Genomic DNA, 15,597 nt, shown 5'->3' with positions numbered 1-15,597 from the left:
AATCCCCACTTTGTCCAAATTCTGATGTCTGGTCTGAAACACCAGATGAACATTCAGAAGAGTGGAAGAAAATCCCCACAGCCATGTCAGCACTGAGAACAGGAAATACATACAATTTTCCCACTGCACCATAACTTGTGATTTTCTCATCACATCTACAAAGTAAAAATATTTGATATATAATGTTTAAAATGGAACTTTGTAAAATGGTGACCTATATTTTAAACCTAAAGTTAGGATAGATACACCCAGAGTTATAAAAACAGGAGATACTGATAGCTAGATAGTTAGCACTTGAGACCCACTATGAACCACAAGTTAAACAATAGTGATATGGAGCTGTATTCAAATTGTTTACAAAATAACATAGCATATATGAGACATAAAGGGATCCTCCCATGGTATTAAGCTCTGGCCTAGATGTTCAATAAACTTAGTTGAATATAATTGAGTTCTGACTACATGCAAAATAGCTGGGTACTTTAGTGGTGGAGGTTTATATACATCAATAAAACATGGTCTTTGCTGGTAATGAGCTCACTATTTTGTGGAATGAATAAGAAAAGAAAGCATATTTATAATGCAAAGTGCTATGGAAGTTCATAAGTGGGTATGATCATAATCAGGCAGAGGATAACGAAAACTTTCATGAAGAAGGTAGCATTTTTTTAAAGAGTGGCCTCAGAAGATGGGCAGGATTTCAATAGGTAAAGAGGGGGATATAGTCTTTAACCAGAGGGAAAATCAAGAACCCAGGGAATGGAGATAGGAAAGCACAAAGAATGCCTGCAAGGACCTAGTTTTGGTATGGAGCTTAAGAAAATGATTAAATTGATATTGATGTTGCCCTTTATAGCTCAAGGAATACTCTCAGATTTGAAGGCTCTCAGATTTATTTCTCTTGAAAGCTTGTTAAAATGTAGCTACCTTGGCTCTATCCTTTGGAAGTTAAAATTTGTTCCATCTGGAAATATTCATTTTTAATATGTACTCCAGTTAGTGCAGAGACACATTTTAAGAAATAGGGCTTAAGAAAATGTGAAAGAATAAAAATAGACAGCTTTAAATCATGTGTATAAGAATAAGACACTAAGAGATAGGAGCTGTATAAGAACAAACATTTTTTAATGGATGGTAGGAGCAAGGAAGTGAAGAGTGGCTAAAGCCTTGTTAATGATCAGTGCAAATTTTAATAGCATCTGAGGTTGCCAATACCAATTGGTGTGTTTTTGTCTCCAGGATATGAAATGATTACAAACTAGGATATCTGAGGAAAGGCAATGTGACTGGGCATTACTTACTGGTAATGTGAGATTGAGTAATGTACTCCTTGCTGTCTCCTGGTAATTAAGAGAGTACTACTCAGAGTAACAAGGTGTGCTATCCGTTGAAGAGGAAATGGGCTTCAGATTTCAGCAAAGACATTTAGACCCAGCTAAATGAAAGAACTTCCTGGCAAAATGGCAATGCTCACAATAACTGCATTGTCTGTCCACACAAAGTTATCCCCCCCCCTTTATGACACTGGCTGATGAGGGAATCATAGGAGGTATCAAATATAAGAGAAGTTGGGAGCCTAACTGAATGTGGTATCCAAGCAGAACACCATTCTTTAAAATAAAAATTCTGATTGAACTTTCAGTAGGGCAGAACTGGTGAATTCCCTAGGAGAATTAGCCAGGCAAAACTTTCTAAAGTATTTTCTTACTGTGCTGTAGTCAGGTCTTTACCTAGTTGCAGTGGCCAGACAGGTTTTCTGGAAAGATTATAAGCTATTTGACTTTGAAGATATTCAAAAGTGAAAAATAATCCCTGATATTTGCTATGTGTGCTGATCAGAATCAGGAAGAAATTTTTGCTCTCTTCAATCCAATATTTGTGATTACTTATGTGTCATAGTAGTATTATTGCCTCCCACATACATATACACAGCTTATTCAGTCCCACATCATTTGCAGTCACTTGAAGCAGTAGGTCTTGCCTTTTCTTGGCTTACAAAGTATGTACCTAACTAGAACTCTAAAATAAAGTTGGCTTTTGGGTAAGTGGTTGCCTATGACCTATGGTTGCTGGACAGAATTCCACATCCCAAAATGAAGTCTCTACTTGCCACTAATATGTCTTAAATACCTCCATTAAAAATTAGGTCATTTGATGGTTCAATATTTTTTAATGATTCACTCTCTTTTATTAAAATATAGAAACACATGTTGATGGGTAAAAGTCTAGCATCTTCATAGTAGTAACTTGTTCAGAGGAAGTCTCAGTAAAGTAACACAAAAAGTTATCCCTGGTATTCATTTGAATCACATTTTTCCTGGATGAGCAACCAAAGACATAATATTTTTGGAAAATACTCTTGAACCATATCATGAGTGAAATTTAGTAAAGCTTCAGGTTTAGATAAACATAAATATTCATAAATGAAAATAATAACTTCTCATGAGAACTCCATATAAAATAGTTTCTGACCTGTAGATTGCTGGGAATCAGGCCAGATTTAGTCCATTAGTTTCATTTTTTTTTCCCAAAAGGAAGTAAGTAAAATTAAGGAAGAATAGTCTCCTGAGAGCAAAAAATACTTTGATCAAGGAGTCTGGCATGTTTCTTCAAATAAATATCTCAAATTGGAGTCTGTTTCAGTGCCTGTTATAATATGGATTCTTTCCTGAGAAAGGAAAATCTCATAAAATAGTGGCATACTCTGAAAAAAAATACCTCCTTCATTTTTTTTGTCTCCATTACTCTTAGATAATGGGAAATTTATATTCATTATAGAACAGCTAAGTAGGGTTTTTTTTCCATGTTGGAAAGCCTTTCAGTCATCCCAAGCAACTTTTCCTACTAGAAAATAATGTTTTTTAAACAAAGGGAAAATATAGTCAGCTCTCCCAGAAGAAGCCAGAGGAATTGTAAGGGAGATACTCTATTCAGGAGCATTTCAAGGTCACAGACTAGGATATACATATGAAAATGCACTTAAATGTGGCCAATGACAGAATAACCAACAGGAAAATTATAGACTTTGGAAGGGTTACTTTGATTTCACTTCACTTAAGCAAATATGTTCTTAATATTTTAGTTGTTTCCCTTTATTTATGTTTATGGAGTACACTGTAGTTCTACAAACACACTTTTTTTTTTTTTAACATTGTGTGGCAATTACCATTCTGCCTCACTAGAAAATAAGGTCCAAGAAGACAAAGATCATGTGCCTTTTTCCACCAAGAGTGGTGTATGGCAAATGGTAGATGTTGAATAAATATTTGGATGAACCATCACATTCCAAACATGGCTCTAGGTGCTCCAGGGGATATAAAGGTGTTTAAGCCCCAACCCCTGACTTCAAGGAATTTCTGGGCTTATTGTGGTAGGGTGGAATAGGCAGGGGAACAGAGGCATAAATAAGACACAGATACAAATCACTAACTAAAAAGCAGAGAAAGTTAAATACTTTAAGAGAGATATAAATGAGGATTTGAAAAGGGGGTTAGCATAACAGTGCCGAGTTAATCACAAACGTTTCCATGAAGACAAGGATATTTGAGAAAAGCCTTTAAATAGGTAGGACTGATATGCAAAAAGACAATATTCCAGGATGAGTAGCATAATATGCAGATGTTTGTGAAAAAAACAAAAATGTCAGTTTGAACAGTAAGGAGCTCAGTTTGGCTGGAGTAGTGATCAAGGCAGGGAACTAATGGGAGACAAAACTAAAGGTAGAAGGCACTGTATTTAAGGAAGCCATTGATTACAAGACTATGCACTTTGTGATTTGATGGGTAATAGGGAGCCATTAATTCTCTTTAAAAAGTTCATCTCAGAAAAAAAAGAATCTGGTGGCGTTATATACAATAGAGTAGGGCAAGATATGGGATGGGGAGACAAATTCAGTAATAAAGGCCTGAACTAGAGTAAAAACAATGCAAATTTCAAAAATGGGATTGTTGTGAGAAATAATGCCGTTGCAGAAAATAGTATCGGTTATAATAACTCATGTTTATTATGTACCAGACACTATGCTAAATAGATTACATACAGCAGCTCAATTAACTGATTCTGTAGTTACTTACTATGATTTTTCTCATTTTACCAATGAAAAAATGAGGGCTCAGAGAGGTTTAGTGATATACCCAGGGTCACAGAGCTATTAACTGAAAGAGCAAGAATTTAAACCCAGGTCATTCTAACTTCTAAACATACATTATTTCCCTCATAGTATGCTGTCTCCCGCTGAGAAACTTGTTTGGAAGTGGAGGACAATTAGCAAAGAGTCAATGTCTCCAAGACTTTGAGACAACCTGGGAAAATATTGATGAACTTAATAGCAATAAGGAAGTCTAGAGCAGAATCAGGTTTGAGGTTTTGAGAGTTGATAATTTTTGTTTGAGAATGTTGATCTTTATAGTCAAATATTTTTTATTTACTGGAACTATTTAATTCAACAAATACTGAGCACTTACTTTGTGTCTTGCACAGTCTTTGGTTCTAGTATACAGCAAATGGACAAAACATACAAGAATTCCTGTCCTTGGACTTTACAGTCCAGTAGGGAAAATATATAAAAATAAAATAAGTAAATATATAAAAAATAAATAAGTAAAAAACATAAACATAAAGTATGTTAATTATGATTGAAAATGGATAAAATAAAATACTGAAGGAGATGGGGAATGTTGGAGGAGAGGTGCAGTTTTAAATAGAAAGATCAGGAGAAGCCTCATGAAAGGTAACATTGAGGTAAAGATCTGAAGGAGGTGAGTGAATGAAACAAGTGAATAATTGGGCTAAAGCATTTCAGGCACAGGGAACTGCCAATTCAAAGGCTTCAAGGCAGGAGTGTACCTGGTCCATTCCCCTAACAGCAAGAATGGGAACCCAACACGAGGCTTGATCTCACAACCCTGAGATCAGACCTGAGCTGAAACCAAGAGTTGGAAGCTTAACTGACTGCGCCATTCAGGCACCCCAAAGATGTAGGTCATTGTGAAGAACTTTGATCTTCCTCTAAATGAGAGGAAAAGTTATTAGGATGTTTTTATCAAAGACATGACATAATCTAACAAGATAAGACCTTTTTTAAAGATTTTATTTATTTATTTGACAGAGAGAGAGACGGCTAGAGAGGGAACACAAGCAGGGGGAGTGGGAGAGGGAGAAGCAGACTCCTTGGTGAGCAGAGAGCCCGACATGGGGCTCAATTCCAATACCCTGGGATCATGACCTAAGTTGAAGGCAGACACATAACGACTGAGCCACCCAAGATAAGACATATTTTGAATAAATATTAAAGATAACTTCATGTTCATGTGTTGAATTTAGAGGTGATAATGAAACATTCAAGAGAAGAGTTCTTATATATAGTTGGAAAGAGAGCTACAACTCAAATGAAATATAGATTTAAGAGTCATTGCCCATGATAGGGAAGATGGATGTACACTAGAGGTTGACTGGATGTATATTTGTATAAACCTCTAATGTCTATTCAGTGACAATAGAAGACAGTGACTTCTGTATAGTTAAAAGGAAATTGAAAACCCAGGGCTTTTGATTGTTTGGTCTGCCACCCAATTTTGCCTGTCACTTATCCAAAATCACTACCTGTGCAAATATTATAAAGATGTATTTCAGTTTGAGAACTAAACAATCTCTAATTTTAATCACTTTCAATATTGATGTTATTCTTTACAGCTATGCTTCCTTGTATTTTATAATGCCATCTCTCTACTTTGTCCTTACCTAAGAAATCTCAAGTATTTAACCTCTTCAATCAGTTCATATCATTCATCAGGCCTTTTTGTTAAAATGAACACCATATCTTTGAACAAAACATGCTATTTTTCTTACCAAGCAATTGAGGCAAAGTAATAACAAAACAATTCCTTCAGGGGCTGAATCAAGCACACTTTAAAGCCCATAGATTTGATAATATAAAGCAGAATGTTTCATAATTCCTATTTCATTTTTGTTCTTCCCACATCTTTTTTTAAATTTTTTATTGTTATGTTAATCACCATACATTACATCATTAGTTTTTGATGTAGTGTTCCATGATTCATTGTTTGTGCATAACACCCAGTGCTCCATGCAGAACGTGCCTTATTTAATACCCATCACAAGGCTAACCCATCCTCCTACCCCCCTCCCCTCTAGAACCCTCAGTTTGTTTTTCAGAGTCCATCGTCTTCCCACATAACTTTAAAGTCAATTAAATCCTCCCAAATTTCAGCAGCCTTAAGGCAACTATCCAAGTCCCTAAGCTAAAATTTGTTTACCTCAGACCAAAGGTCATGGATCCAGCTGAGTCAACTATCTTGGAATTTTGATTCTCTCTACTGGTACTCTGGTCTGTTATCTTGGATAATTGAAAGGTGACTAAATGACCCATGTAAATGAAGTATTTAAAGAGAGGTTGGTTACCCACTTATTTTCAGACATCTGAGAAGGATTTTGACCAAGTCAGTGGCCCCTATAATGATGGTTCAAGGAGAAATGCTCAGTCAATTATATCTGAATCATGTGGGAAATTTTTAAAAATATGAATTTGAGGCCTTATATACTGAATCAGGATCTCTGGAGGAGACACCAGGAAACTTACAGAAAGCTGAATTTTTTTTTTTAACTCCATCAGATAAGTCCGAAATGTGGTTTGTGAATCAGTGGTCTAAATCAGAACCTCTCAAATGTTAATATGCATAAAAATCACCTGTGGCTCTTGTTAAACTACAGAGTGATTCAGCAGGTCCTAAGTGGGGCCTGAGAGTCTTGGCATTTCTAACAAGCTCTCAAATAAAGTTGGTTCATAGTCACAGACTATATTACCTTTCAGGTTACTTCTAGCTATACTTTCCTGTGATTCTAAAGTAATTTATAGAAATTGGCTTGTCACCTTCACTTACATCAGAATTTTCCTTCAAATAAACAGATTTTTGTACACATAGGCTTTTCGGTTTTTTGTAAGAAGTGCCAGACAATAATTGAATTATTTGTTTTTTCACTTGCAGCTCTGCCTTTGTTTCCCACTTTTTAGCTTTCAACACATAAATGAAAAAGTCTCAGAAAGCTGATCTATCCAAGTTAATCACCTCTGAAGAACTGCGGACTCACTGAGTACTAAAGCAAACCTTTCTTCTATGTGAGACAATCATAAGAAAAAACAGCCTGTCAAACACCTGTAAAGAGATGGCTATCATCATATGGAAATTTGAAAAGCTGCTATGTGGCACATTCATGATTCAAATGGGAAAGAATCAACTGTCATGATGTCCCAGAAGGCCTTATAACAGTAAACAAAAGGGAAAAATTATAACAGCTTGTTATCTGTGCTTGTACACTAGACTTCAGTGTAATTACTATAAAAAAATCCAAGGTGAATATGCCAATAGTTCTTTGAAAAGCCCCAAAATTATATGTAGAGGCTCAGACCAATTCAGTAAAAAGGAGTTTATTTTATACTCACTCTCTCCAATCCACTGATATTAGGTCTTTTAGAAAGAGTGGCAGTTAATTGTGAATTTATGTTTTGAACCACCATTTGGTGAAGACAGTTGCTCTGGAAGGAAACATGCCTGCTAATGATACATGTGCTGGGCCAGATGGATATAAGACAGATTTTCGATATTTTATCTATGCAGTGACATATACTGTAATTCTTGTACCAGGTCTCATAGGAAACATATTAGCCTTATGGGTATTTTATGGCTATATGAAAGAAACCAAACGGGCTGTGATATTCATGATAAACTTAGCCATTGCTGACTTACTACAAGTTCTCTCCCTGCCACTGAGGATCTTTTACTACTTGAATTATGACTGGCCATTTGGGCCTGGCCTCTGCATGTTCTGTTTCTACCTGAAGTATGTCAACATGTACGCAAGCATCTACTTCTTGGTCTGCATAAGTGTGCGACGATTTTGGTTTCTCATGTACCCCTTTCGCTTCCATGACTGCAAACAGAAATATGACCTATACATCAGCATTGCTGGCTGGTTGATCATCTGCCTTGCCTGTCTGCTCTTCCCTCTCCTCAGAACCAGTGACGACACTTCAGGCAACAGAACCAAATGCTTTGTGGATCTTCCTACCAGGAATGTCAATCTGGCCCACTCTGTTGCCATGATGACCATTGGCGAGTTGATTGGGTTTGTCACTCCTCTTCTGATTGTCCTATATTGTACCTGGAAGACAGTTTTATCACTGCATGATAAATATCCTGTGGCCCAGGATCTTGGGGAGAAAAAGAAAGCCTTGAAGATGATTCTAACCTGTGCAGGAGTATTCCTAATTTGCTTTGCACCTTATCACTTCAGTTTTCCCTTAGATTTCCTGGTCAAGTCCAACAAAATTCAGAGCTGCCTAGCCAGAAGGGTGATTCTAATATTTCATTCTGTTGCCCTCTGTCTTGCTAGTCTGAATTCCTGTCTTGACCCAGTCATATACTACTTCACCACTAATGAGTTCAGAAGACGACTTTCAAGACAAGATAGCATCCAACTCCATGCAAAATCATTTGTAAGCAACCATACCACTTCTACTCTGACAACTGAATTATGCTAATTTAAAACAAAACCTGAATGTGGTCTGAAAATGCAAGCCACTGGAAAGTAATTACAGGAAGCACTTACAGCTTTTCATTTATGCTCTATCTTACCTATATGAGGAATTCACATCTTTATAACAGAACCTGTTTAAAGCATTGTATTCCACTATCACTGTTGTTGACATGTCCATGTAATAATTTCTTATTAAGTCAGGATTTAAACTGTAAAACTTCAGTGACATTCTATATATATGCACTCAATTAGAGTCATCAGTTTTATGTGAACCTAAGACACAGAGACTATTAGCTTGGGCTCATCATAAGCACTTAGTTTTGCTGCAATGGACACTGAGTCTCTGTATTTAGAGGCAATGTAGTTGTCTATCTATACTAGTAATCACAGTTTATATTCAAATACCATATTTTGAGTGTATTTTAACTAGGATGGACAATATGATATTCTGTGAAAACAAAGTGGGATAAACATGGGACCATTTTCATCGCCCATGTGTGATTATACTTTAGGGTTTGAAGACCCAAATAACTATTTTCTTCATTTAAGTGTCAATATGAAACATCATCTGTCACACTTATTCGTAAAATGAAAATCTGAACTCAGGCCTCTGGTATGTTTAAAGTAAGAACAAGAAACAAATTCACATACAGTAAGCTCTATGATTATATAAGATGTCATATTGAATCCACCCAGGTCAGATAGCTCTCCAAAGTGCATACAATGTGACCTAAATTGCCTCTATAGGTCCAGAAGACAGCAGATAAGTGACAATCACAGTTCCGGTTCTCTTAAACTATTTCTAAAGAATACCTATTGGAATGTATGGACTTACCTAATAGAGGGAGTTACCACCATGCTTCTAAAGTATCACTGAATATCTCTGACAGGTTACTGCACTTTTTGAGCCTATGAAAGAAGTAGTGCACTAATTAATTACTAAGCTTAGGCCAGAACAAAAAAATAAATGGATGGGTACACCTCTTAAAAGCTTCACCACATTGTATTTCTTAATTTAAGAGGTGACTATCAAGCCACCTTCATGAACTGAAGGCAGCCAGGCATGTGGACCCTAGAGTCTTCAGAATTTTTTCTGGTCCAGCTTTGCCTCAGTCATACCATTGTGAATCCTGCACAGCCTACCTCCCAGCAGCTAAGGAAGGAGATTCTTTCACCTTTTTTGAAAAAAAAAAAAAACTGCAAAAGATTAATTTTGGCAGCATTGGACTCCCCTTACAGTTATTTGCCTGTTACCTGTTTGGTACTAGTATGCAGGTAGCAGACCCAAGATATGAGTCATAATTAAATCAGAGGTCTAAAATATTATGGTACTTTGAAACATGTTTTAGCAAAAAGCTCTAATTTAAAATGATGGTCTACTTAAAAATCTGTGTGCTATATAATAAAGACACATGCTACTTTTCATCTAGAAGGAATGTGGAAATCAACCAAGGGCTCCATCATATTTTTATAAGAAAGGAGTTGTTTTAGGGACACAGTTATGATACTAAATGATTGGGGGGGAACTGATAAATCAAAATTAATTCTAATATCTGAGAGGAATGGAAAATTTTCTAATGTTTTCTCTAGACAAGTATTGATTTTGTTTGTACTTTGTTATTAAAATAACACCCTATTAGAAAACGGACTTTGTGCTGCTAGCAATAGTGTTTATCTCCTTATTATTCATTGTAAGTTACATATTTTGATGTGTTATATGAGTTCTAAATGAGTGTTAAATTGTGTTTTAAAAAGAATAACTGTAACTATGTCTGGTCTGTTTGCTTTAAAGTGATTTGTGTTTGAATATAATTTAGCATTGTAATGGGATCACAAGTAATAATTTTGTGGGTACTTATATTTGTCTATACTATATTTGTTTACTATTTTTTAGATTAGCATGGATTACACTTTTTAGGGTCATTTTGTTTTAATGACAGCATGGATTACACTTTTAGGGTCATTTTGATTTAATTTTATTAGCATATTAATGTTACTTTAAACATATCTATTTTTTTCTAAAAAGGAGAGGAAATATTTCCAGGACATTAATGACTTTCTTAGAGGAATGTTTGAGGGGGTTAGAGCCCATTTATTAGGTGGTCCAGAAGCCCTTGCAGATCATTTACATCACTGGAGGAAGGACAAGTGTTCTGTATTGTTATGCTGTGTAGCTTTACTTCTCCCCAGGTCTGCCCATCTAAGTTTGTATTAAGTATTGTAATTTACTTCATTTACCTCTCTTCCCCATCGATATGTTTTTCCTTCTGTCGTATTCGCTTGTTCTTTTAGTCAGTAATCTGATCAATTTATTCATACTAAGGTGCTAGTGACATGCCCAGGGTTATCTGAATTCAAGTTTTAGGAATAAACCATAATTCAAAGTGTTAATACCTTACTTTTAATGGAAGGATGAAAGACACTGAAGAAAACTGGAGGGGAAGATTTTTTTAAGAAAGTGGATTTTACAGCAGTGTCTTTCAAATTACATATAGTAAGTGATCACCTACTTTGTTACCATAATTCTAAGAAATATATCCACTATCTATACATCAATCATCTATCTATCTATCTAATCACAATATGTCAGCTTCTCACATCTCTGCTTGTTTCCTTTTTCTTTTTGATTTTTCCCCTTCCAACTCTGGACTTTATTTCCAGGAGAAAAGCATTGCTTTTAGGAGTAGGAGGGATGTGCTACTGTAGCTGCCATCTGGACAGCAGTCTCCTCTCTGAGCTTCTCTTTTCCTTGGAAAATCTTCTTTTTGAATCTCCCATTTATCACTCTCTGCGTTCAATGAAACCAAGGTGCAAAAAATAAGCACCTTCAACTATAGTAATATACAATTCAAGATAAATAAACTCACATTTCCTATATAAAGTTTTTTTTGAGTTCTGATTCCAAAACATACACATAATTATTCCAAAAACAGAGATTTTGAATATGGGGTGATTTCCATGTTATTATTATTGTCATTATTGTTATTGTTATTATTATTATTATTATATTCAAATGGTTTTTATGTTTTCAGTGTCATTTAGGTAAGCAGCTAATTCTATTAACCCTTAATTCCATACAAAAGGAACCATCTGCCCTAGGAACAACAGATCAAGCTACCTTGATCTGAAAGAGTACATAAGTGGAACTTTTGTGCAACTTCATTTTTATATCATCTTTCTGTTTTTGCTTCCAAGACACTGTGAAAATGTTACACTTGGAATTTACTTACATCAGTAACTTATAATTTGTATTTTAATAATAAAGATGGTCTCTGTAATTACATATTTTCTGCTTCCTGAAATCAAGGTATATTTAATGACTTTTTCAGAAAATGATACACTTGAGTATTTTTTTCAGTATTCACACACACATATATAAGTCCCATGAGGCTTCACTCTCCCTTTCTCTCCCTGGAGAGGTGCATTCTATTCTCAAATAGAAAGATGAGGAACTTCCCCCATCTTACTCCACTCCCTGCCATCCACTTCTCCCACAGATAAACTCTTTCCTATACAGACCCTACTAAGATTATTCCTCACACTCACTTGTTGACCAAGTTTATTTGAATGACAATATCCTGTATTTTCTAGAATATAGTTTATGGGCAGAAAAGATTAAGTGACAGAGGGAATGTTTTCTCTTTAGTCTTAAGGGTTGTTAAGACCTGATAGCCTGATTTGTTTTGTAGTTTGCCAGGGAAAAAAACCCACAATTTTCCACTGTGCCCCTCTACTCTTCCAAAAACAGATCTAAAAACAAACAAAAAATGCAAAGATAGTACAATTGTCTCTGGCCCTTTTCTCATCTCAGTTCTCTTTTTTCCACTTTAGCAACTCCCTCTTTATCTTGTCTATATCCTTAGTGCTTTGGTGAGGCCTGGATATCTTCTGTAATAACCAAGTTGTTAAGAATTACAGTTTGAACAAACTGAGGATTGCTGGAGGGGAGATGGGCAGGGGATGGCTAAATGAGTGATGGGTACTAAGGAGGGAACTTGTGATGAACCTGGGGTGTTATATAAGTGATGAATCACTAAGTTCCACTCTTGAAACCAATATTACACTAACAGAATTTTAAAAAAATAAACCTTAAAAAATAAAAAAATAAAGGAAAAAGGAAAAAAAAGGAATTACACATTTTGGCTACTGCAGAAATAATTTCCTAGGAAGTAGTAAAAGTGGGGCACCTGGGTGGTTCAGTGATTAAACGTCTGCCTTCAGCTCAGGTCATGATCCCAGGGTCCTGGGATCCAGCCCTGCATCGGGCTCCCTGCTCAGTGGGAAGCCTTCTTCTCCCTCTCCCACTTCCCTGCTTGTGTTCCCTCTCTCGCTGTCTCTCTCTCTCTCTGTCAAATAAATAAATAAAATCTTTTTTTAAAAAAGGAAGTGGTAAAAGCTTTTCTAAAGAGAAATCTCCAATTTTTTGGTAAACATGAAGAAAATAATGGAATATAAATATGGGATCTGGCCCATGCTTCCAATGCCCTCAAATCACGTATACACATTTTCTGTGCCTTCCTAGAGTCAGACCAGAAGTAACTTCACTGCCTTCACTACATATTTGGGGGGAAGGAGTGAGAGGTAAACTCTCAAGTAAATGTGGCTCTTTTAACTTACTTATTCCTCAATTATAGAGGATGTGATGTGTGTTTGGGAAACAAGGCAGTGTACTGTAACTTTCTTAAACTTCATTAACCATTTCCTCAATAGAACTTCCTCACTTACTTGATTTTGTCAAGACCACATTTCTTCTATTTTTTCTTGACTAAGTTTTATTTACCTAACTCCTTACTACACATCTGCTAATTCTTCTATAAGCATAACTCCTATTTGATGCCTTACCTTTGCCTTCTTGAATCTCTTCAAAGAATAATAGAGCAAATGTTCTTTGGAAGGGAGGAACTGTCATTAAACTTATCACCCTGACCCCAGTGTTTTCTTTCTGCAAGGGCTTCAGAAGCAAAGTTCAGAGGCAAACCTGAGCTTTTGCTCTTCAAAGTTTGATTCCGGGCATAACAGGAAGATTTTTTTCAGTCTTTTCTATGCAATATTGAATATCCACAACTTGTACAATGACGAGTATCATTCATACTTTTAAAAATGCTAATCTAATATTGAGAAAAAAATAAATAAACAAAACCAGCTTAAAACACTAATGGTCCAAGTACCGGGCTCAAGGAATGAAAGCATGAAAGAAGTAGCCTTACCATAAGACTCCCACCATGCTTGCATAAAGTTCAGGTCATGATCCCAGAGTCCTGAGATCCTGCTCAGTGGGGAGCCTGCTTCTCCCTCTCCCTCTGCCACTCCCTCTACTTGTGCTCTCTCATGCTCTGTCAACTAAATAAAAATAAAATCTTTGAAAAAATTTTTAAAAAAGTAAAATATGTAATACTGGGTTAAAAATGGTGTGAAATCACAGTACTGCTCTATGTCACTACATGAGGTTAACGTTTTTACTTAGATGCATATAAATCTGTGTGTAACTATGGAAAAGTTCAAATATATTCAAAAGAGGAGCAATTAGTATAATGAACCCCCACGTACTCATTATTCAGTTTCCATCAATGAAGACACTAATCAGTGACAAGAAAACATATGAAAGTACATGACACACTGGTAAAGGTGAAAAATAGACTTAGAAAACTGTAACTATATTAAGATGGTGTGCTAAAACCACAGCTACAGTATAAAAGTTAAAAAAAAATAATTAAACTATAACTACAATAAATTGTTAACAAATACATAACATAAAAGAAGTAAATTGTAATATCAACAATAAAAGAAAAGAATAAAAGAGTGGAGACTTTATAGACATTCAAAGATAAGTTTCTATCAGCCAAAATGTACTGTTTTATCTATTGGACATTTTAAATAATGTAATAAGCAACCACAAAGCAGAAACCTAGAGTAGATCCACAAAGACAAAGAAAGGGGAAACAGCACTATGGAAATTAACCAATTTACAAAAATACACAGACATAAAAGGAAAAAGAAACAATGGAAATACAAAACAACCAAAAGTAAGATGGCACTAGTAAGTTCTATATACCAATAATTATCCTAAATATAAAGGGATTGAACTTACCAATCAAAAGGTACACAATGGCTGGGTAGATTTAAAAAAATCAACTATATGCTGCCTAAAAAGGGCCAATTTCAGATTTAAGGGCACATATAAACTCAAAGTGAAGGGATGGAAATAGATATGCTATAAAAGTGGAAACCAAAAGAAAGTAAGGGTAGCTATATCAGACAAAATAGACTTTAAGCCAAAGAAGTAACAAGAGATAAGGAAGATCATTATATAATGATAAAAAGATCAATGCATCAAAAAAATATGGCCATCATAAATATATACACACCCAACATTGAAGTACCTAAATATATTAAGCAAATGCTAACAGATCCAAAATGAGAAATAAACAATAATACAATAACAGTAGGATACTTCAACATTTCACTTTCAATAATGGATAAAATAATATAGAGAGAAAATCAACAAGGAAATAATGGACTTGAAACATACATTATAACAAATTGACCTAACAGACATGTATAGAATATTCCACCTAAAAAAAGCAGAATACACATTTTCAAGTGCACAAAGAACACTGTAAGGGATAGATCATATGATAAGACAGAACAAATCTTAGCAAATGTATAAAAGATTGAAATCATACCAAGTACTTTTTTTTTTTACTACAATGGTTCAAAACTAGAAATCAAAATGAGGAATGCTGGAAAATCTGCAAATATGTGGACACTAAACAACACACTCCTCAACAACCAACAGATCAAAAAAGAAATAAAAATGAAAATCAAGAAATACTTAGAAACAAATGAAAACAGAAACATAACTTACCAAAACCTATAGGATGGCACAAAAGCAGTTCTGAAAGGGAAATTAATAGTGGTAAGTGTATATATTAGGAAATAAGCAAGATGACAAATAATCTAACTTTATGTTTAAAGGAGTTAGGGGGAAAAAAGCAAATTAAACCCAAATTTAAGGGAAAGAAAAAAATAAAGATTAGAGTAGAG

General features: G+C 35.2%; 1 protein-coding gene and 1 long non-coding RNA gene across 22 annotated transcripts in view; one reads left to right on the top strand and one right to left on the bottom strand.

Moving 5' to 3' along the window:
- The window catches only part of GPR174 (G protein-coupled receptor 174), a 64,077-nt gene extending 49,765 nt beyond the window's left edge, over positions 1 to 14,312 (top strand). For 17 of the 21 annotated variants that reach the window (XM_081808607.1, XM_081808612.1, XM_081808613.1 and 14 more), the window contains one exon: positions 7,005 to 14,312. In XM_081808607.1, coding sequence (XP_081664733.1) covers positions 7,565 to 8,557 — 993 coding nt within the window. In that variant the 5' untranslated portion in view covers positions 7,005 to 7,564 and the 3' untranslated portion in view covers positions 8,558 to 14,312. Of the gene's footprint in view, positions 1 to 4,674; positions 4,977 to 7,004 lie in introns of those variants that run through there. The other 4 variants (XM_081808614.1, XM_081808603.1, XM_081808608.1 and 1 more) reach the window with 2 other exon arrangements.
- Positions 9,386 to 15,597, bottom strand: part of LOC145717819 (uncharacterized) — a 62,652-nt gene continuing 56,440 nt past the window's right edge. The window contains exon 3 of the long non-coding RNA XR_014141268.1: positions 9,386 to 9,462. This is a non-coding gene — a long non-coding RNA (uncharacterized LOC145717819). The remainder of the gene's footprint in view (positions 9,463 to 15,597) is intronic.

The sequence above is a fragment of the Leptonychotes weddellii genome, chromosome X, assembly GCF_054177405.1.
Source record: "Leptonychotes weddellii isolate Sample4059 chromosome X, ASM5417740v2, whole genome shotgun sequence".
Taxonomy (NCBI): Eukaryota; Metazoa; Chordata; class Mammalia; order Carnivora; family Phocidae; genus Leptonychotes; species Leptonychotes weddellii.
This window is presented reverse-complemented; position numbering and strand designations above follow the sequence as displayed.